Below are 22,880 nucleotides of genomic sequence, written 5' to 3'. Positions count from 1 at the left end.
AAACATTACCTTTATGATTAAAAAAGAAAAATAATTTCTACAACTATGGAAAATCCGTAGAAGTTAGAGGATATGTTTTTTTGACCTCTAAATGCTAATGAGGTATTTTTAAAAAGAAAATCTCACAAGCAAAAAAGCAAGTTTACATCCACAATAAAATTTTTCTAAAAGAGGAGGAAATCCTTAAAAAAAATTTATTGTCTGTGTAAGAACTAGCTTATCGAATAATTTGTTTGGTGCTTGATTATGCAATATATATTTTTAACATTTAACAATTTGTACAAAAAACAATCAGCAATTTAAGTTAGTCACCTATAAAAATGCATTCAGGCATGTATAAAATTTTTTTTCTGTCGGTATGGCACAGTGTTATTTACTATTATTTAACAGTTATTTCACTCTATTATCAGTCATGGTTCTGCATTTGATACTCGAAATTACAAGTAAATAAATACGTTGAATTCAAACATGAGTTTATATTTACAATGCAACCTTATAATTTCCTCCGTAAGAAATTTCTTTTATTTATTTTTTTATAAGCTTTTAGAGAATTCAGGAATTCACTGGGTCGAGAGTGTATAGTAGATAAGCGAGTAATAGAACCGTATAATTTTACTAACATGGTGTATTTTTGAAACTTTTTTTTAATCGCATCATAGCATGATGGATGCGATAATTAACAGGTGGAAAAAAGAAGAATTTCACTCCCTACACCCCATAGAACGATCCCTTCACATTGCTTTTGAGAATTAAAGAACACTCCCACTGGTTTATGTTTGGTTGGCGACTGTTTTTATAGTCAAGTTATTCATGTATCCATATTCATTAAAGCAGCAAGAATCGTCTGCGTTCCCAGTTGAGGGCACTTTGTTTTAGTGTCACTGGCCTATTGGATTGCAGGGATGTCAATTTTTGGAGAAAAACAAATTGCTATTTGATAGTAAGGCATCTTAATTCGATCGTTATTAACACTAGAAAGACTGAAACTTAGTATATACCTATATTGCCCAAAAGCAGTCAAATTGACTGCATTGTAAGAGAATAATGTGTAAAGAAATTTGTTTAAAATTAATTTTTAGTATTTTTTTACATTATTTACAGTTATATAACAAGTTATTAGTAAATATGAACAATAAAAAAATTATATGTTGTACAAAATCCTAAGAATCACTGTACTTATTAACAATTAGAACATATTATAGACAGACGGCTCTGTTTTCTAATAAGCTACATACGCAAACCAATTCAATACCCTATATACTGCAGCAAAAAGATGCGGATTAAAGATTAACAAACACAAAACAAAGATCATGAAAATTAACCCAAAGGAGAATATAACAACATATACATTCAAATTTGTCCAATTGAAGAAGTAAACAGTTTTATCTACCATAGATCAATTATAAATGACAGAAGAGATACAAATATCACCAACAGACTGAATGAAGTACGCAATGCTTTTGCTATTCTAAATAAATTTCGAGCATGCATTAAATGAAAAAAAAAAAAAGAATATTACTATCAAATGGGACGGATCAGCAACATGGTACAACTTGAAAACAAATACAAAAAAAAAGTTACAGGCTTTTTATCAACAAATGTATCAGAAGAATTCTTCATATAAAATGGTTTCACAAAAATATTTAACAATGAATTTATTCAAAATCAGTAAGCCAAAAACCAATGAAAATGGAAATCAGAGAACGCAAATGGCTAAGGATTGGACATACTATCAGAAACCGAAAAATTCAAAGTGAAACAGGACCCCAAGATAAACGAAAGAGGAGCCTATCTAAAATGACAAGCCGCAAAACTATTATCAATGAATTAAAGATAATAAACAAAACATGGGGAGAAATAAAGTGCTTGGCTACCAATAGGGTGAGAAGGCGAGTCACGACAAAGGCCCTATATGCTCCCTACGGAGTGAAGTGGTGTAAGAACATATTGAACAACAATACAATAGAGAAATGCACACTTTGGCCCACTTGGTGAACAGATATTAGACAAAATTCACGTTTTGATATGTTATTCTCATAAAATTGATTTGATTTCGAGTTGTTACGTCCACATTACTACATAAAAATAATTTAAATGTTCTTTAAAAATACTTACATTTCGAATCATATAGCGTTGAGGCTTTTTCAGTGTTGATGAAATTGAAACATAATCCAAAAAATGTTCATTCTTTACAACTTGATGGAATCTTTTGCACAGCAGTCGGTATCCCTGTATAATTTGGCGACTAACTTAACACTCAAGTTATTCTTCAAATTAATTAATTTGCGATTAAGTCACTATTTCTGAATTAAATAAAGTGAATTAGCATTAACCCTTTCCGGGCCGCTGACATTCGACGCTTTTCGAAAAAAATTCTTATAGTGGTAGATAAGTTTGTTTTAATTTAAGATTCTTTGTTTTGTAGATTTATAAGTGAGATTTATAAAATTTAAAATCAATCATAACAATTCCAAAAGGGATTTATACCCAATGAGATTTCTAAAATTTAAAATCAATCATAACAATTCCAAAAAGGGATTCATCCCCAATGAGACTCATAAAATTTAAAATCAATCATAACAATTCCAAAAGGGATTTATCCCCAGTGAGATTTATAAAATTTAAAATCAATCATAACAATTCCAAAAGGGATTTATAGTTAAAACCAATATAAAGTTTCAGAGCAAGACATCAAAGTGTATGACTGTCACAAAATAGGTCACCAATGACCAAAAGTTCTCCATGGAGGAAAAAAACCCAGGAACAGCAACCAGTTCTTTGCTTTGTAAATGTGATATAAAGTTATTTTATACAACACTACGTATAAACAATACAAATGTTAATATGAAACGCTTCTTGGTGGCTTTTTTAAAACGTTGGAAAAATCACCGAAAATTATGAGAGCTTTAGTCTTTAATTGTCTGCCACTATATAAAATACTTCCCAAAAAGTGTAGCAGTAGACAGCCCTGCTTATGATTGGCCCTACCTGCCCAATATTTATGGAAATTATTAAACGTTTGACCAATATTATTAAAGTTTGTACCAATATTTACGGAACAACCAGCATATTTACTAGTGAAAATTTACAAATATACAGAGAGAGCCGTGGTTTCAAAGGATAGAGCGTTCGCCTTCAATTAGGTGAAACGTGTTCGAATCCCAGCAATGGCTGGTCGATACTAAATCCGCACAAGGCTCGCACCAACCACAGAGCTGACATAAAATATCCTCAGTGGTATATGGATCATGGGTTAGTCCCCTTGTCGCCAAGCTAACCTAATCCTCTCTATGTAATGTAAATGCTGGTTAGTTTCATCAAAAAGTCCTCCACGAAAGCAAAATTTCTTCCAATAACAGATCTATGAGCTCCCTTGTCTTCTGGATTGGGTTCAAAATTACAATTTGAGTTGAACATTGGTATTCGTAAACTCAAAATTTGGGTCGGCTGTTCAACGACGGTTTTAAAATGAAATAAAATATACATAGATGCCAACTTGGTCCGTATTCTTTTTCAGAGAAAGTAAAATTTATGTTTTAATATTTAATTCTTGGTTTAGTAAATGTAACGATCCCACTACTACATATAAATAATTTAAACATCAATAGTGGTAAAAATAACCACTTTGTTCGAATTATATCGTGGTGAGTGTTTATAAGAATTTCAAAATTTCTCTTATCACATAAAAACAATACTTTTTAGAAAGCGAAGCATCCCTTTATATAGAGAGCTTGCTTGCTTTGTTTTGTAGGATTATTTTTTTGTAGGGGTAGCAATATTGATGTTTTAATGGTACTGTATGCTATTTATGGTACTTTATAATTTTGATACTTATTGATATGGTACTTTATAATTATGGTACTTATTGATATGGTACTTTATAATTATGGTACTGTAAATTTAATATCATATGAATTCGTGTACCGAATCGGTGATTCTATTGAGTTCAATGTATTGTACTTATAGATATGGTACTTTATATACGGTACTTATTGATAATTTATGGTATTTTAATTTGATATCATATGAATTTGTGTACCGAATCGGTGATTTATTGAGTTCGGTGATTTTATTGACGGTGATTTTATTGATATATTTTACTAAATATTTGAGCTGAATATTCGGCAAAATATTGCGCATAGTTCGAAACTATAGCTTTGCTCATTATTTAAGGTACTCTAACTGTAGCACTATAATTTTTCTTGGCGATAAGAGTTTCAGAAAACACGCTTAGATGAGTTTGTTGACTAAACATTTATTGCATTCGAAGATTATATAACCATCTACAATTTATATTTAATTTGATAACCATAATGTAGTTGTGAAGCATCTTCAAATAATAAAGGATAATTCAATCACAAAAAGGGGGATGCCCGCATGTTGTCGGGGGATAATTACAGTTTCTTTTCTTCTACGCATTTGTTTTCATGTAGTCACGTGTTTTCAAATGTAGTACTACAAGAAGAGATCTTTGGCAAGGCGCCAACATGTCAGACGACGAGCACAAGGACGCAAGGACATTGACCAAAAAAACGTTCCTTTCAGTTCTTTATTTAAAATTGCATTTTTTATTTTCGTGTCATTTATGCGCGATTTTTTTTTTATTCATCTTTACAACTAAATCCGATGTAGCTACTTTGCAAGATGTTGTTTCCTATTTTTTTTCAATGCTTCTTAGAATGAACATTCCTTCAGATTTTGTGTAAAAATCGTTCTTATCCATTGATGTAAATAAATTTCTGCTCACAATTATCGCAGTAAATGTAATTTAAATACTACTTGGAAAAGCGTTCATCGAGAAGTGATAACATTTCCAATCATGACTATTTAAAGTTACTTGATTATCAGGAGTAACACTTGAAAATTATTTTTAAAAAAATAACCAAAGAACGTTTTTTCTACTTTTTTTTTTCTTTTAAGAAAAGAAGTTATTAATACTTTTTCTTTCTCGCGATTTTAATATGGATATTTTCTTGTGAAATTTCGTTCAAGTGAAAAAAAATATTAAACGGTTAACAAGATGTGGTAACAATAGTATATCTTCCGAATAAAACATATAAATGAATTGCGATTGCTACCAATTTTTCATAGTTCCCGTTTAAATAGCTGACCTCGATTTATTAAATGAAACCTTTAGTTGCGATAGTTTTAACATATTAATGATTAAAATTAAACATCGAAATATTATTAAAAGAGTGGGATATTACAGATTTAAACTGAGTACAAATTTAAACTGAGTTTCCCAGCTACCACTTTTTCTTCAAAAAGGAACTGTGCTCAAACTTCAGATCGAAATACAAATATTACACTGCGAACCTTTTTTTTTTTTCTGTTGCAGGAAATTTTTTTTAAACAGATCTATCTTTTCCACTGCTGATTTCAAATCTGCATTGGTTTTTCACTAAAACCAAACCTTTTATACAATTTAATAAAATATTCAGAATTAGGATTTTTTCTAAAAATTAACTCGAGTGATTTCTAAGTGTTCCAACTTCTCTGCAACGTAGGACGTGTAAGAAAGAAAACAATAAAACATTTGAGTTAATGATGCGATAAATTAGATCTTAGGTTTTTTTGTCTTAAATGTTATTTTTATAGGAAGAGACTACTAGATATTTGAATAAATGCAACAAATATTTTCCAGTGTTATTAGTGTAATATACCAGACAGAATTTTTTTTAAGAAAAGAAGATGCGAATTGTGAAAGACTTGTGATCTAACATATTACTGTTCGTGCTGAATGTACTTGTTAGGCAACTTATGAAAGATTATTATGATTATAACACTTGTCTCAGCAGGCAATAGTCAGGCGACCTAACTTCGCACATGTTGAACACACGCACAGTAGTCTGAATGGGGGGGGGGGAGCCAAAAGTCTAAGCATTTTGATAAATTATATATTATGAAATTTTTAGGGATTTTGAGGAACACTGATTACGAATATGAAGTCAGATTTGCGAAATTCAATGAGTTTAATTCAATATGTCGGTGAATTATTTAATTAAATGTTTAAAATTTGGATAAAAGAGTTTTTATTCTTATAGAGTATATGTTCAAAAAAGAAAAGTCTGAACTATGAAGATAAAAGAGATTGTAAATTAAATATTATTTTAAGGCAATTAGATAAAAAAAATACTGTATATAACTAAAATGTGTTTACTTATCGTGCTTTATATACTAGTCAATTAAGCAATGTTACTTCGGTTTAATATTGTGAAAAGTTGTTTTTATTTCCATTTTGTTTTTTAAATAACATATGCAACTTTGAATATGCTCCGATTTCTGTATCCAATCGCTTAAAATTGTTTTTTAGAAACCAATTTTTTAATTACGATAAGATTTCTGACCTGGTGGCAAGATATCTACCTTGGTACTCAAAATAAGTGGATAATTTCTATTATTAGCTATCACATTTGGCTTTAAAACAAATCGCATTTTTTCCTCCAAATCCAATCTTTTACTCCAAAAAATAATATATCATACCCATTTGGCGAACATAACCTTTCTTTAAAAGCTGAAGAATTGAAACTCATTGTTTTTACTCTTGTGATTTATTTTGCAAAATTAAGACGTTTCGTCAGCTGCGGTAGATTATTAGCAAAAATTTATTTATGTGGATTTTGGATATTTTTCTTTTTTTTGCGATTTTTTTAAACAAAATGTGGTAGCTGATAATAGAAATTATCCATTTTATCAGAGCACGAATGTCTGCTATTTTTTTCTTCTTCAAAAAGCAGTTTTCAGTACAAAATGTTTTATTTACAACCTGTTGGCAAAAAATGCGCTTAGGTCAAATGACTTACCACTTTTTTTTCCTTTATAAAGAAATTTTTTCGATCCCTTTAAAATAGAACATGTAATTTTCCGGTAGACCTAAGACTAAATCTAATATTACGATGGTCGAATTTCAAAAAACAAATGCTAAGAATGAAATAATAAATGTCCCCACTCTTTTTTCTGACAGAAGCACCGTAGTTTAATGGGGTTAACTTGAACCTCTGAACGGCGTTATCTTAAAGAGTGTGTAACAAAATAATAATAATAGTAATAAAATGACTTAAAAAAATACTAGTAATAAATTTCCAGACAGTGATTATTCTAACCTAACACTAGATTAGAATTAGTCTCGCCTAATATTTCCGTTGCCAGGTGGTGAATGATGGGAAAAGAAAACCGCAAATAAAAGAAAACAGGAAAGAAAAAGAGAAAAAAAGAATTCTTTCTTAGCGACTTAACTATTCACAATGAGAAAGAATAATAATCTCTACTATAAGCACCAACGGAATAAAGATGCAAATCTATCAATTTAGTTATCGCTATCACAGCTTGGAACACATTAACGAAGAATATATATATAAAATTAAAAAAAATACATAGCATAAATGAAATAAAATCGCACAGCAGGTAATGGAGCTTCAACATTAAAAATTAGGGGATGTGTCAAAATTAACTTATCTGAAACATTTCTACTATTTTTTACGACAAATACCTGCTAGCTTATTTTTTTTAATTTTTACAAGAGATTTAATGTAATTATAGTGGTAGCACAATGTATGTTTTTTTCTTTTTAAATTTTAAATTCATTAATAATTCGTGGATTTAATATTTAATTATTTTAACCATCACAAAACATATGTTTGTTTCAGCTTAGGAAAAAAATACTTTTGTTTACAATTGTAATTTAATTCATCACATAAACAGGGAATTAGTTGAAACTGTCAAATACCTGCGCGCTTTCCGGAAGATTTTTTTAAAAATATTTTTAAGGTGGTAGCAAAATTTTAACATTCATACTTTATCTTTGTTTTAACAAATTTGACGTACTATAATTTTAACAACCTTTATATTTAAATAGTAAAAACATAAAGAAGACTTGCTTTTTATCTTAGTGGGTTTCAAGTCGTAGCTACAAAGTGAATTATTTGCCAGCAATATCACTTCAATAGTTATTTCACGAACACTAGGAAAAAACTTTTTGGGACAATGTATATATTGGCAGGTATGAAGGCATTACGGTGGCGTAGTCTATTATGGTGTTGCTCGCACCGCTAGTTAGAAAGCTGGAGGTAGAGAGTTCGATCCTGGAGGCTGACAAAGCAACCGGTGGGTATACGCAGCAAGGTCCTCTCCTTAATTGTGGCGTGCACTTTTGGAGTGATGGATACCAGTTCAGGCGCAATCCACGTCGTTTGTGATCAGGGTCGAAATAACGTGACATTCCTACCACAGCCGCTAAAAGGTTAGAACCCTCAGCACTGTGGTCGGTGCGAGCCGGATGCGGAATTCGTTTTGACCAACCATCGCTGGAATTTGAACTCGGGTAGCGTCATTGAAAGGCAAACGCTCTATCTCCTAAACCACCATGATCAAATGCACAAGTTTGTGAGCAACGTATAAGTTCATACGCATACTCTTGTCTGCTCCTTCAGAAATAAAGCTTGCGACACACGCATGACTTTACCGTATCGCATCATAAACTATTATCGCTTTCTCACCACCACTCCCTACTTAGCAGGAAAGTGGGGAAATTTATCATTCATTCGAGTGAAATTTTAAAACATCCTGGTTAGGAGTACATTATTAAATTGAAAAAAAAAAAAAAAATGCTAGTAGAGAGAAACTGATTGCAGATTTGAAATCACGGAGCGAAAGTAACCAAGATCTGTTCATGTATCATGCAACAGAAGAAAAAAAAATAGTTCCCCAAGGTTATCAAATCATTTGATGTTATCAAAAGTGTAAATTAAATTACTTCATTATTTTAATTTCCTCGCAGCTTTTATATTTCTCACCAATTGCCGAAAAACAATTCTAAAATATTTTTATTTGCGTATTTTCCTTCTACATCTGATCTTTATGAAAAATCAATTTATTAAGTTAGGAGCTTAGAAATTTTTGAATGATTTATCAATAAAACTAATTCATTGAAGAGCTTAAAACAACTTTAAAATATTCCATACTGGGTTATTATTTTCCTCTTTATCAACCAATATTCCTTGCTGCAAATGGACGAAAATTTCATAATCGCGTTTTAAAAATAAAAATGCTAAGTTAATAGACGTCTCATGGGCATCGTTGGTGGGAGGGGGGAGAGTTGGGGGTATTTATTGGTCCCCCCCCCTCATTAATCAGAAATATTTAAAACATATACAGACAAATAAAGAAAATTTTCACGAACTATCATCAATTTAAATTAAAGTTAAACACAATAAGAGGAAAAAAGTAAATAATATTTTTGCAGATATTTAGTATATTTAAGAATTTTTTTTTCTCATGTGAGAAAGCTAGAAAATTATTGTGCCTGTGTAATTTAATTTCGTCCTCTTCAAAAACTGGGCCCCTGCGATGCCCATAAGAAGGCTAATTACGCAATAAATTGTCTTAATATAATGCAACTGATTTTTTTTTTTTTTTTTTTTTTTTTTTTTTTNTTTTAATTTTTTTTTTTTTTTTTTTTTTTGTCAAAAAGCCTTACGCGCTTACAAAGTTAACCTTCAATTTGTTAGCACTACGAGTGGAATTATCCTAAAAAAAATCTTTTTTTTAAAAAAAATAATATTGATAAAAGATTAATAAGTAAAAACTAGTAACATTTTACGAGGACGGCATACCATGGGAGAAGTTTTTCATTGCAAATTCTGTTTCCCCTCAATAAGTAATTTAAAATTTAAACTATTGTAGCCATAAAGTTTCAAATACCGAAAAGAAATTTTTAAAATATCAAAATGAAAACAAATTATTACAAAACAACTTCTCCATTGCATAATCTTAAGTTTTCTATTGATATTTTGAATTATTTTTATTTATCTTTTTTAAGCAATTTAACTTTATGGCTTACTCCAGGTTTGCCTGAATTCACTTTCTTTTAAATTGGTAATGGAGGTGAAAGATAATTTGCGATGAAAAGTCCCTAAACCACGTTCTGCCTCACTAAAAGATAACCTGGCATATGCAAGCACAGTCCCTCAATATTTAAAAAACGAAACTAGAGGGGGGAAGAGAAAAAAAAAGACGAACGATACTAATGAGCTTTGAGATAAAAAAGAAAAACTTCGCAGCCTTCAAGTCGTTCTTCAACCTGGGACCTTTATAAAGCGTCCACCTGACCTATAAACCTGTTTGGCCTTGAGTCATCCCCAGTTATTTTGCACAAAATTTCACTCCCTCCCTCTCAATCTTATTTATTTATTTTTATTATTTTCCTTTTTTGGAAGAAATTAGTTGCGTCATGTTCGAACACGATCCCGAGTTTCCAATCTACAAGAAAAGGGGCGGAACCCAAAATGGTCGTTCTGTGTCTTTTTCTCCAGTATTTTTAAAAGAGAAACATGGCAACAGTCATTTGTTACTTCTACCTCCCAACCCCCCCTCTTTATAAACTTTGCTTAGATATTTTTTCATGGCGATTCAATAGCGGTTTATTTTTAGTTTCGTCGTTTTTTTTTATATATATATTGTGGCTCCATTTTGAATTGTTTTTAAAAGCGTTTTATTTAATAAATAGCCGTGGTGAATCAGGTGATAGCTCGCTCACCTCTCATTGAGGTGCCCTGGGTTCGAATCCCAGCGGTGGCCGGTCGATATGATTTCCCGCACCTGGATCGCATCGACAACAGTGCTGAAGTAAAATTTTCTCAGTGGATCATGACGGATCATGGATTAAAATCCCCTTGCCAAAGCTACCCGTGGGAAGTTTTCGTGCTTTTCCTCTCCATGCAACGCAAATGCGGGTAAGTTCCATCAAAACGTCCTCCACGAAGGCAAATTTCTCCCAGTACTTGATCCAGGAGTTCCCTTTTCTTTTGGATTGGGTTCAAAATTACAAGGCTACGGAGTTGAGCATTGGTAGTCGTATATTCAAAAATTGGGTCGGCTATCCAACGGCAGTTATAAAATACAGTCAAAACGAATAAATGAAATTAAATTGAGCCTTTTAAGAGTGGTAGCACAATTAATTATGCTGGTGTGTATAGAGGAATAGAAAAATAGTGAAAAAGACATTTTAGAATTAATCCAGACATAAACAATCGATTTATAATCATAGCCAATGATAATAAGAATAATGAAAATAAAACAATTGATTAACGTTTTAACAAAGAGTCATTATAGCAGAAATTAAGTTATTTGAATATTGCCATGGGACACAAGATATTACGAATTCTAAAAATGAGATCATTCTGAAAATAGAGAAAGAAATCTGATCTGACAACATCACCCAATCTTATTGCTTTTCCACTATCCTTCTCAATCGTTCGTCAAACTCAAATTTTAGTTCATCATAGCTCATCATATAGCTAAAAGCGATTAGATAAACACATTTACGATTTATTTTTGCGACAGTAAAATGTGCGACAAAATTCGACAAAATTAACGACAACACCGAGCTTGAGGTGAATGAAAAGAACATCCTTTTTCATCTTGAAACTCTATGGCCATTATCTATTCGATGCTCAGAATTTATTTAGTTTCGTTAAAATCAACGAATGATGTCATTCCAGTGAATTTTGTTTTTCTAGATATATACGAAAACCATATCTCAAACCAATGGTTTACGAACTCCTCGCCAACTTTCTCGAATTGTTCTTGATCAGAACTTATTTAGTTTCATTAAAAACCCGGAATGATGCCATTCCAGTGATTTTCGTTTTTCTAGTTGAATGCGAAATCCAAATCTCAAACCAGTTGTTTACGAGCTTTTTGAATTGATCAGGTTGTAAGATATTATAGGAAATAACAATAAATAACTAAAACAAATATAGAATGCAAATTGAATAATCACTACTACATAGTGAAAAGAAAGTTTTAAAAAAATCAAAGTCAATTTAAGAGCCACACCTTACATTTCAACATATAAATTTACGTTTCAAAACTTTGAGACGCTTGGATTGGTACCACTTCCTTGTATAATCATCTATAACTCCTAAACGAAGATTTTCGTAAACATAAATAATAAATAATTCGAAAACATACTGATTTAATGAATCAGGATCAACCAATACATATATAAACGAGAGCAATGTCATCCTTAAATAAAAATAAAGGAAGATTCATTATTAATTCATGACAGGCGGAAGCAGTTCGTAAAAGAGTTATTTTTAAATGCACCAATCCAGTTCAGTCGGAAACGCGGGTTGAAAAAGCGAAGTAGAGTAAAAGGAAACGGCCGATATTTATCTCATTCCACTGTTTACAACGCCGATAACATTAATGACGAGTAATTTACTCAACTGATATAAAGCAATAACTATACTACTGCATATAAAGGCGGCCAATTAATTGGGTTATAAAATAAACAATCGTTTTGTAAGAAAATTGATTCCTGTTAACACTTCCTTTTTTGGATAACGGTAGAGTGCATATAATTTATTAAGGTTCAGAGTCAACAAATTATCCTTTTTTATTAGATGTTATTTAACAAAATAAGTCAATATTTGGTTAAATTTACATGAGTTTGCAATTAAGAGGTTGCCATACCTCGGGAGAAACTTTTCATCGCTAATTCTATTTCTCCTCAGTAACTAATTTAAAGTATAGATAAAGGAAGTTCAGACAAACCTAAAGTTTCAATTGCTAAAAAAAACATTTAAAAATATGAAAATGCAAAGAAATTACTTAAGAATAGTTTCCCCATTGCGTAATCATTGGTTATTCTCTCATAATTTTTATTTTTTAAAGCTTCATGTCTTACTCTAGGTTTGTCTGAACTCATTTTTTCTGCTCTATAAATTTGAATCGTGGTGGCTCAGGGGATAGAGCGTTCGCCCTTCCAACGAGGTGAACCGAGTACGAATCCCAGCGATGTCTGGTCGATGGAATTCCGCACCTGGCTTGCACCGACCACAGTACTGACGTAAACATATCCTCAATGGTAGACGGATCATGAGTTAAGAGTTCCTTTGCAGTCGGACTAACCATGGGAGATTTTCGTGGTTTTCCTCTCCATGTAATGCAAAAGCGGGTTAGTTCCATCAAAAGACAAATTTCTCCCAATACTTGATCTATGAGTTCCCTTGTCTTATGATTGGGTTCAAAATTGCATGACTACGGAGTAGTCGTAAGTCTATTAGTAGTCGGCTATTAGTAGTCGTAAACCCAAAGAAATTGGGTCGGCTGATCAACGAAGGTTATATTATAATAAAATATAAATTTGAAATTACTTATAGAGTGGAAAGAGAATTTGCGAGGAAAAATTTCTACTACGATATAGATCCTCAAAAGAGATTGCAACTGCAGTTACTGAATTATAATTTCGAATAGAGAGCTCATTTCAGTTATAAATGTCTTTGTCACTAAAATTTGCTCTCTATTCGAAATTATAATTCAGTAACTACAGTTGCAATCTCTTTTGAGGATCTATATCGTAGTAGAAATTTTTCCTCGCAAATTCGCTTACCCCTTAACCTAACTTTTACTTTAAGTTAAAGAACTTGAATCAAGCTTCAAATTAGTAGTCTGTAAAAAGAAGATCGTAATAATTGCAAAAAGAAAAATAACACATTCGAATAAATAACAACATTTTATAACCGTTTCTCTTCTCAATGTAACGAAAAGAAGAGAAAGGAGACCTTGGCCCAGAAACCTGTTCTTCGACCTACTTATTAATCCATATCCCTAGGTTCAATATTTTTATCTCATACAAGATAATTAGATAAAGAATCGTTATTGAACTTAAGTCAACGCCATATTCAGTCCCATAAACGTACAGCAGCTATTAGAATTATCCTTTTTAAATTAAAATGTGTATAAGAAATCAATATTACTGCAAGTGATTGATTTATCATAAACTTTAGTAAAAGATTTGTTTAGTTATTTTTTTTTTTATAACCGTCGTTGAACAGCTGACCCAATTTTTTGGGTTTGCGACTACTTATAATTTTGAGTTTTTTGGGTTTGCGACTACTTATAATTAACTCCGTGGCCTTGTAATTTTGAACCCAATCCAGAAGACAAGGGAACTACTGGATCGAGTATTGGGAGAAATTTGCCTTCGTGGAGGACTTTTTGGTGGAGCTAACCCGCATTTGCGTTACATGGAGAGGAAAACCACGAGAACCACCCACGGTTAGTCTGACGGTAAGAGGACTCTAACCCATGATCGGTCTACCACTGAGGATATTTCACGTCAGGACTGTGGTCGGTGCAAGCCGGAAGCGGAATTCGTATCGACTGGGATTCGAACCCGGTTCGCCTCATTGGAAGGCGAACGCTCTGTCCCCTGAGCCATCGCGGCTCTTTATAAGATTATTTGAAGAAAAGAAAGAAAAAAAGCAGTCGGAAATTTTAAAATTCTCGTAACTGCTCCATTATTTTTAATCCTTTTTTAAGAAAAGCTAAGATTCGTCCTTTTTAACTGTCAGGTCAAAAATACTTACTAATATTGATTTAATTGAGAACTGATAGCTTAAAATAAGTGTTTTTAATAATATTTATTTTTCAGTAGTACCATACGATTTAAATATTTGAACGCTCATTAACGGCTATCTTTCAAAATGAAAGTCTGGCAGAATTAATCTCTTCGATTATCCTATCTTGTTTGAAGAGATAGCATTTATTGTGTATTTAGCTCTTCATGATAACTGTAAGTGTGCGATAACAGCCCTATAACAATTCAAGAGGTAAAAAAAGATTTTGACAGTTACATCTATTTAGAAATATCTCACCTTTTATCGGGGAATGAAGTGTAATCCAAAATCAGAGGCATATCGTGGGAGAAAAATTTAACTTCTCAAACCAAACAATAATTTATAAAGTAATTAAAATATCATACCGTCAAAGTTATGGTCAGAGACTCTGATTACTAAGGATTCTTCGTATTTCCTCGAAAATATTTTTTTTAATGGTAGCAAAGGTGATTTATCTTAATATATTAGAATTAAAAGAAATTTTGCCCACCACAAAATCGAAGTAATTTAAACAGATATATATATACAGGGATCTGTCCAGACATTTTGGGAAAGGTCCATTTTTTGTGAAATTGTGAAAAAATTACTCACATTCTTTTAACCAGAGTCCGCTTTTATGAATTTGTGCAAATAGGGTCCGTTATTGCAAAAAAAAACTTTTTCAAGGAGTTTTTAAATTGTAAAGACATACATGATAATGCTCAACACTGTAAAATTATAATTAAAAAATTAAATTTTAAAAAATAAACAACAATTGCTGCTTCTAAATTAGAGATGCAACATACAAATATTTGGTATTTAGCCTATACTGCTGAACGCAGAATATTCATTTCGGACGAATAATGGAAGAATAGTCTGCCAAAGACAAAACTTAATTCGTTAACATCCATCTTTCTTGTTTTCTGCCCTGGGAAGGGCTTATTCGATTAACAAAACAATAATGAAGATAAACAAATTTGTTAAGGGTCCGATTAAAAGAAAAATCATTTTGTGAAGGGTCCGTTAACGGACCCAAATTTCTTCTAAACAGACCCCTGATATATATAAGGTCATATAGACGAATGCTTAAATTCTAAAGTTCAAATATTTTTTAAAATATTCTGTTTAACTTCACTATCACTAAAAAAATTAATTCGCAAAACAGCCTCAAATAGTTAGAGTAAGTGGTTATGTATATTAACCAACATCTAAATATGATTTTAATTTGTTTCATTGCTGCATTATCTTTAAAGAATTCTGTTTATAAATTAATATCTTCAAGTTAATTAATGAAATCGATTAGCATTAACCTTTTCAGGGCTGTCAATTTTCTACGCTTTTTTGGAAAATTTCTTTTAGTGGTGACTGGGTTTATTTTTTTAAAGTATGATTCTGTATTTTGTAAATTCGACTTTAAAATTATTTTTTAGAATCGAATACGACTACTTTTAAAATCGAACATCGTTTGTTAAAAAATGTCGTTAATTAAATAAATAAATAAAAATCAAATAAAATAATTTTTTTAATTGAATATGTGATTTCTTTTATTCTAATATTAGGGGGCGATATTCTCGCATTTTTTAGAAAGGTAATACACTAATTATTTTCTTTTTCGCATTTTATAATTCATCATCACATTAAGAAAAGAAAATCGTAAAATCTGTAGCAGTAACTGCCGATGAAAAAGATAGACCACGAAATCACGCGAATCGAACTCTTCAAAAAGGGGTTACTAAATGCGTGTTTTCAGTTCGAGATTTAGTTCTTGTGATAAATTATATCGGATTTTAAAAGCTATGTAGAAATCAGTAGTAATAACTGCATGGAAAATTGGAACAAAAAGAAAAGAAAACCGAATTTTTTACTTCATTATTCTTTATTTTTCATTATTCTCCAATGAGAATAGAAAAGACACAAGCATTTCCCCCCCCCCCCACTCNCCCCCCCCCCCCCCACTCCGAAGCGCGAGAAAGACATCTTTTGAATATAATTCAGAAGAAAAGATAAAATCTTTCGAAAACTTCTGGAGAAAAGAAAAACAACATTTTTAATTTCCCAAAGTAAAAATCCTTCTGCAAGATCTCAGTAACGTTCTGCGACAATGTGGCCGCGTCGCCACGATTCATTATAATAAATTAATGTTACATTAATTAAAGTTGCCCGTATGCAATATGTGATAAAAACTAACTCTCATTTCAGTAAGAAGTTGATTTTATTTTTTATTAAAATGCTCAAAACTATCATATATATTCATTTATGTGTCTGAGGTCGTTTACGGCTCTCTTTCCATCTAATGTTAAAAACCAATGATTTCACAACTAGTTATGTATGGAATTTTACCAAATAAATTTAAAGTTATGTCTACCACTCTAATTTTTAAAATAAATTTTTTTGATTAGTATCAATATTAAATATTTGTAAAAATCATTTTTTTATACGAAGATATATTCGAGTGATATTTTTTTAATATAAGTTTCTTGATGTAGCAAATTCGATTTACAGGGTTTTTCGAATAGCAGGGAATTCGTTACATTAAAACTTCGTTACGAAATTAATAATGACCGCAGAAGAGCACTGATATTGATCTTGAAAACGCCTCGTTCCGCGCGAGTGCTATCAATTACTGCCGTATGAGGTCGATGATGCGAGTAATAGTTTGTTCAAGAACTCTGCAATCAAGCCGAGCATTTTTCCATCGGTTAATTAGGAAGTATACGATACTTGTAATGATTTGTTTTCTTTTCATTAATAAATAATTCTAAACACACCAGTGTAAAGTAAAGCATGCAATTTTGGTTTCTTTCTCTTCTAATACAAAAGTGCGGGTGTTAAAGAATTTCTTCTTTAATTCTTTATTAGATGGCAAAATTAATAAAAAAAATTGCGCTCTATCAGTTCGTGAAAAACTCTTACAGTAGTATCTACAATAATGCCATTAAATGCAAATGACATATAGACGAGATTTAAAAGCCGATGTACCATATTTGGAACATGTGTGTTTTTCAAAATGCTAAAGACTGGTAGCTCATAACTATCATTCTTAGCACTTAAAATTGGAGAAGTTAAATATTTCCATCAACCAGATCATATTAACACGTTGAATGTCATGGGGCACCGGTGACCAGCACTGAGTTTGTCCGTAGCACCACGGGGGTCACCGGTGACTGGCGAAGCCAAGATTACTAGAAACTCTTGTTTTTAATATTTTTATATTACCGCTAATGAAATGGTTTGAAGAAATTAATGCAATATAGAACACACAAAAATAGTTTTATTTATATACACAGAGATGCCAACTTGCTTCGGACAGCGAATAAATATTTTCAGGAGGTAGTTTATTAATTGTGATTCTTGGTTAAATAAATTCAATTTAGTAGATTTTTATCCACCACTATTTCGAAACAATTTGTAGGCTCATATAATTCATCACTTTCTTCAGATATGTCATGCAAAACATTCTTAAAAACTTGCAAAATCTGTCAAATTTGCAAATATAGTTTGTAGTTATTTACCATCTGGCCAGACGGGCAAGCACCATGTAAAATTAGCGTGGCATTCAAAGTGTTAATAATATAAAATTATATATCTTACATATAAATCGTTCTGAAAGCAAGCAGTTATTTTTTGTTAAACAAATTGGTAGCTAAATGTGGAAAATTTCGATTTAAATTATATGCAAGTCCGCTACTTCTTCCATCATTAAGACCCTTTTCCCACTGCAAAATAAAGAGTATGGTAGTTAAACAGTTAAAAAGCAAATTAAGATCTAAAGTTAGTTTTTAGTTTATTATTCATTTGCATGATTCATGAATTTATAAAAATTTTCTAATTTTGATATGACAACGTGTTAAGATTTCATTTGATGTTATGTGTACATTTTATTTTTATCGTAAATTAACATTTTTAAGTACACATTATGCTATAAAATCCATACGCTATTTCGAATTCGGAATACTTAATGGTGAGGATTGTCTGCTCTTTTATCTAAATTTAAGGTAGTGGAAAGGGGCATTTGTTAATGTTGATCTGACATTATGAAAAAGAGCACAATAAAATAACTATACACTAAGTAATATGGCATAAATTTCATTCCTAATTAATCCTAACATTTTTATTTTATATTTAAAGTTGTTCCAAAAGAGCAATAAAAAATAACAATGTTCTTTCTAATTTAGATAGCACTTGAGGAAACAAAAAGAGAAATAAAAATTAACATTATTCTTTTCAAATTTAGATAGCACTTGATGCTACAAAAAGAGAAATGAAAATTAACATTATTCTTTCTAATTTAGATAGCACTTGATGCAACACCACATGACTATCAAATCTTCATAAATATGTTACGATTTTCTTAGTATTAGCAATAGAAGTCTTTCAAAATCGCATTTATAACTAAAAAATAAATACTAAAATATACCATTAGAAAAAAAATTCCTTTAAAACGGATAAATTGGCAGCTCTTTATACGTCATACAAAAATATATAATATATAAGTATATGCAAAATTTACAATTTATTTACAATGCACAATTTTTAATGAACTAAAATATTTAGCATCAAGCACATTTTAACTTATTTACAAAGACTTTTGTCAGGAGAATAGAAATGAATCACATGAAAAACTTGACTGTACCAAATTGATGAATGTTCGTTTTTTTCACTGATAATTAATAGCATGAGCTTGAAATGAACATTTAAAAAGTTGGTAGTATAACATTAACACCTTGTTATATATTATTACACACTATTAGCTCAGTCGTTACTATTTTGCAAGATCTAGCCTTTTTTAACCAATTCATGTCCGGCCATAAATTTTATAATAATGTAAAAAACTATTTCGTAGAGACAATATAAAATGATGCAAAATAAATGCTAACACTGAAGCTCTAGTGCTATTACTTTAAAAATAAAGGAATCGCTCTTTTAAAATGATGCTTGAATCAAATGGGTAACATTTTAAAATTATTGCAAAGAACAACTAAAAGAATGCATGTATATGCCATAATCATAGTAAATTGAAAGCATACTGATTAAGGAGAAATCTATCTTTAATGAGTATTTCAGAGAGGCAAAACTTTCTCCGGACAGCAAATATATATTTTAAAGTGGTAGTTTATCAATTGTGATTCTTGGTTTAATAAATTCAATTTAGTGGATTTTAATCCACCACTATTTCTAAATAATTCGTAGGCTTATATCATTCACCACTTTTTAATGCTTATGTTATGCTATACCTCTTAAAAAAGCAAGCAAAATTAGTCAAATATTTGCAAAATTTAATTTGTAGTTATTTACCGTTTTTTTAAAATTATTTTGGCATGTCCGGAGCAGTTGGCATCTCTGGTATTTCATGAGAAAATTGAGGGTTTCAGGAAATAAAAAAAAAAATAATTGTCAACTAATTCTACAACTTTTTTTCAAAGCATTAATTTCATATAATATAATAAAGTTGTTAGTGCAATTTCCATTTCTTTCTAATTCAAGAAATTCTAGGATTTGCATTATTTTTATTTTTTTATCTAAGAATTTGAAAATCCACATTAAAGAATAAATATTTATGACAAAGTTGCTTGTGCATTTTCCATTTTTTTTCTAATTTAAGGAATTCCAAGGGCGACTATAAATATAAGAAGTAGTAGAGAATACTAATTTATTTCATATAATTAATAATTCAGTCAAAACTACAGCCATAATTTAACATTATAAATGATTCATATTTAAAGTGAAAAATTCTATGCATGCACTATTAATTAAAAAAACACAGTAAACAAAAAAAAATATGCTAGAAATAGTTGCTAATTTTAATTTCTTTTAATAAATTTATGCTATTAATAGTCACCAATTTTTTTAATCTCCGGTATTTCAAAACATGGAAACCTTTGCTCACATTTCAAAAACAATGTATTTTCGTTCAATTTACGATTGCGTCAAAATTTTTTATTGCTGATTCCATCATTTTTATCTATTTTCCAGGACCCTGGTTAAACGATTAAGGCCGTTCTTTTTCTATGTATTTTCTGAGGTGCAAAATACAATTTTAAAAAGAAACGATTAAGGATTGCATTTCACATTTTTATTGCTAATGACACTAGTTTTAACTTTTTTTCCAGGACTCTGGTTAACTTATTATATACAATTTCTCGAATTTAGACCGATATTTGGAACTTAATATTACTGATATGTCTTGACTGATAAAAAGCTAAAATTGAAATAATAGTGCACCTGTTTTGGATGTTTTCATACATAAATTTTTTTTCCAACGACATAATAGGTTAATTATAATAAAATGCATTGACAGGGTTCGTACGGTATTTAAAAAAACCTTAAAGGTGGTAGCTAAAGTAAGAAAATAAAATCTATACTTATAAATTTATATGCACCAATACGCTTAGTATTTCTAAAGAAACTTATCTAATTGCAAAATTACTGATTTATGTTTTTAATTTTTAAGATTGGTTGGTTGGATTTTATTGGCGCAAGAGCCAAAAGCGGCTATATTGCGCCAGGCACTAGGTCAAAATTTGGTCACTAGGTTAAACTAGGGTTTTATTTTTTAAAGCAGAATAAAGTCCTATGGTTTTGATAAATTTTAAAAGGTTGTGATGTATAGGGTCACCAAAAAAATAAATTTTTAAGAAAAAGCTGCAATATTGACACCACTTTTTACTTTTTTTTTAAAGATTGTACGAACCCTGCTTGATCACTGAATAAAAATGGTATAAAAAAAATAGTTTACTCACGTGATCGTTTAGAAGCTCTCCTTTGGCCTTCACCTCGCCGGGGAGGATTATCTAAGGGCGCTCCCTTTCCATTTTTGTAATAACCACTGCTTCCTTCAGTTCTCAACCAGAGGTAACGCCCCGGCAAGGGTGTTTCTGTTTGAAAATCAAAGTTCCATTTCTGTTTCTGTTGTTCTATTACTTCTTCTGATGCCTCGGGAAAAGGTGTGACTTTGAAATTTTCGTCAAAGAATATTTTTCGGCAAGTTGGTGACTGAGGAATGGAACTGAGAGGAGGTGGCAATGAAGTATCCGGAGAATTTGTATCTCCCGCTTCCTTTTCGTCACCAGTCTTAGGGCACGCAGTTCGTCTCTTACCACTCATCGTCCAGAAATTACCACTTAATTTCACGAAAACACATGACCGTTTCTTTCTTAACCTTTTATTCTTAAACGATTCCAGATTTATTTCTTATAAATTACTATCATAAATAAATATTATCAGTATCTTCGAACAAATGATACTATTATTCGGAAAACAATTATACCTGATACACAGCTTAAAAACAGTTTTATGAACACAATCTTCAATTTTTTTTAAATTGCAATTTGAAATAAAATAAAAAATAAGTTATATTCTACAGATAAAAGGTGCTGCAACCATTTATCAATCTTTTTTCTTTAGAATAAAATACAAAAGTATCATAAATCTTCTGCAAACGATATAAAAAATGTCCCCTCTATACGTTCCGCAATCATCATCAGTTAAGTAAAAAAAATATAAATTCCACGAAATGTCTTCACTTAGTAAGATGACGAAAATGAAATGTTTTTAAAAATTTCCAATCAGATGCAATGCAAGTTAAAATCCATGGTGCAAAATTGTAGATGAATGATCGTTACGATGCAAAAACACAGAACAAATGTTTGCATTTCAATGCTTACGTCTTGCAAAATAAAATGGTACTTTTAATTCCGTTGCGTCAGTCCAATGGCAAATTTTAAAAATATTTAGCATAATAATTACATACTTTCAGGCATTCTTTCGTTGCATTCGCCCTTAGTCTGTACGTGATTCTTAAAAAACCGCTCTAATTTTTTTTTTTTTCGAAATAAATTACAATTCAAAATAATTTTCCACGTTGATCGTAATGCGCCGGCGCAAACGACACCACTCTGCACGTCATACGACTCGTAGAGTGCACACGACGTAAACAAAACTTATCGCTCACAACCAACGGTTGAATTTTCCACCCTCCCCTCTCTTAGCGTTTTCTTCTTTTTTTTAATATTCTTTTTTCTTTTCTTCTTGACTTAGCGATTGCTTAGCAAGCCGTCACACAGCGTAACCGAGCATGCGTCACTTTCTAGAGAGGGGGTCGCCATGAGGCGAGAATCCGGGGACTTAGGGTTGCCAACGTAGTGATAATCTATTTGGCGATTGTCGCCAAGTTTTTGAATTCAAAAAAAAATGAGGAGGAAGGAATTATTGTTGGATTTTTTTTTATCCGTTGCGTAACCACAGTAAATAGCGCTTTGAGGTAAACAAACTGCAATGCCTGCCTTTGAGTGATGGGACCAGAGTTTGTTTACAACATTTTTCGCCATTCGGGAGCAAATGGGTACCACTCATTTTTATTTCCGACTCTCGTTCTGTAGTAACTGCGAGACGTAAACAATTTCTTCCTTTTATTACCAAGAGGTTATCTAGAATGCGGGATTCTCTTGAGTGACAAACGATTATTTTTTCGCGTTTTCGGTGAATGATTGCTATGAATTT

General features: G+C 31.2%; 1 protein-coding gene across 2 annotated transcripts in view; it reads right to left on the bottom strand.

Annotated features, from left to right (window-relative positions):
- LOC107442907 (cyclin-dependent kinase inhibitor 1) overlaps window positions 1-22,507 on the bottom strand; it is a 44,523-nt gene extending 22,016 nt beyond the window's left edge. Inside the window, exons 1-2 of one of the 2 annotated variants that reach the window (XM_016056593.4) lie at window positions 21,122-22,507; window positions 17,635-18,097 (exon numbers count right to left, since the gene is read on the bottom strand). In XM_016056593.4, coding sequence (XP_015912079.1) covers window positions 18,081-18,097; window positions 21,122-21,485 — 381 coding nt within the window. In that variant the 5' untranslated portion in view covers window positions 21,486-22,507 and the 3' untranslated portion in view covers window positions 17,635-18,080. Of the gene's footprint in view, window positions 1-17,634; window positions 18,098-21,121 lie in introns of those variants that run through there. The other variant, XM_016056592.3, reaches the window with a different exon arrangement.
- Between the last annotated feature and the right edge of the window lie 373 nt (window positions 22,508-22,880).

The sequence above is a fragment of the Parasteatoda tepidariorum genome, chromosome 10, assembly GCF_043381705.1.
Source record: "Parasteatoda tepidariorum isolate YZ-2023 chromosome 10, CAS_Ptep_4.0, whole genome shotgun sequence".
Classification (NCBI taxonomy): domain Eukaryota; kingdom Metazoa; phylum Arthropoda; class Arachnida; order Araneae; family Theridiidae; genus Parasteatoda; species Parasteatoda tepidariorum.
Note: the sequence above shows the minus strand (reverse complement) of the source record. Positions and strands in the feature narration are given on the sequence as shown.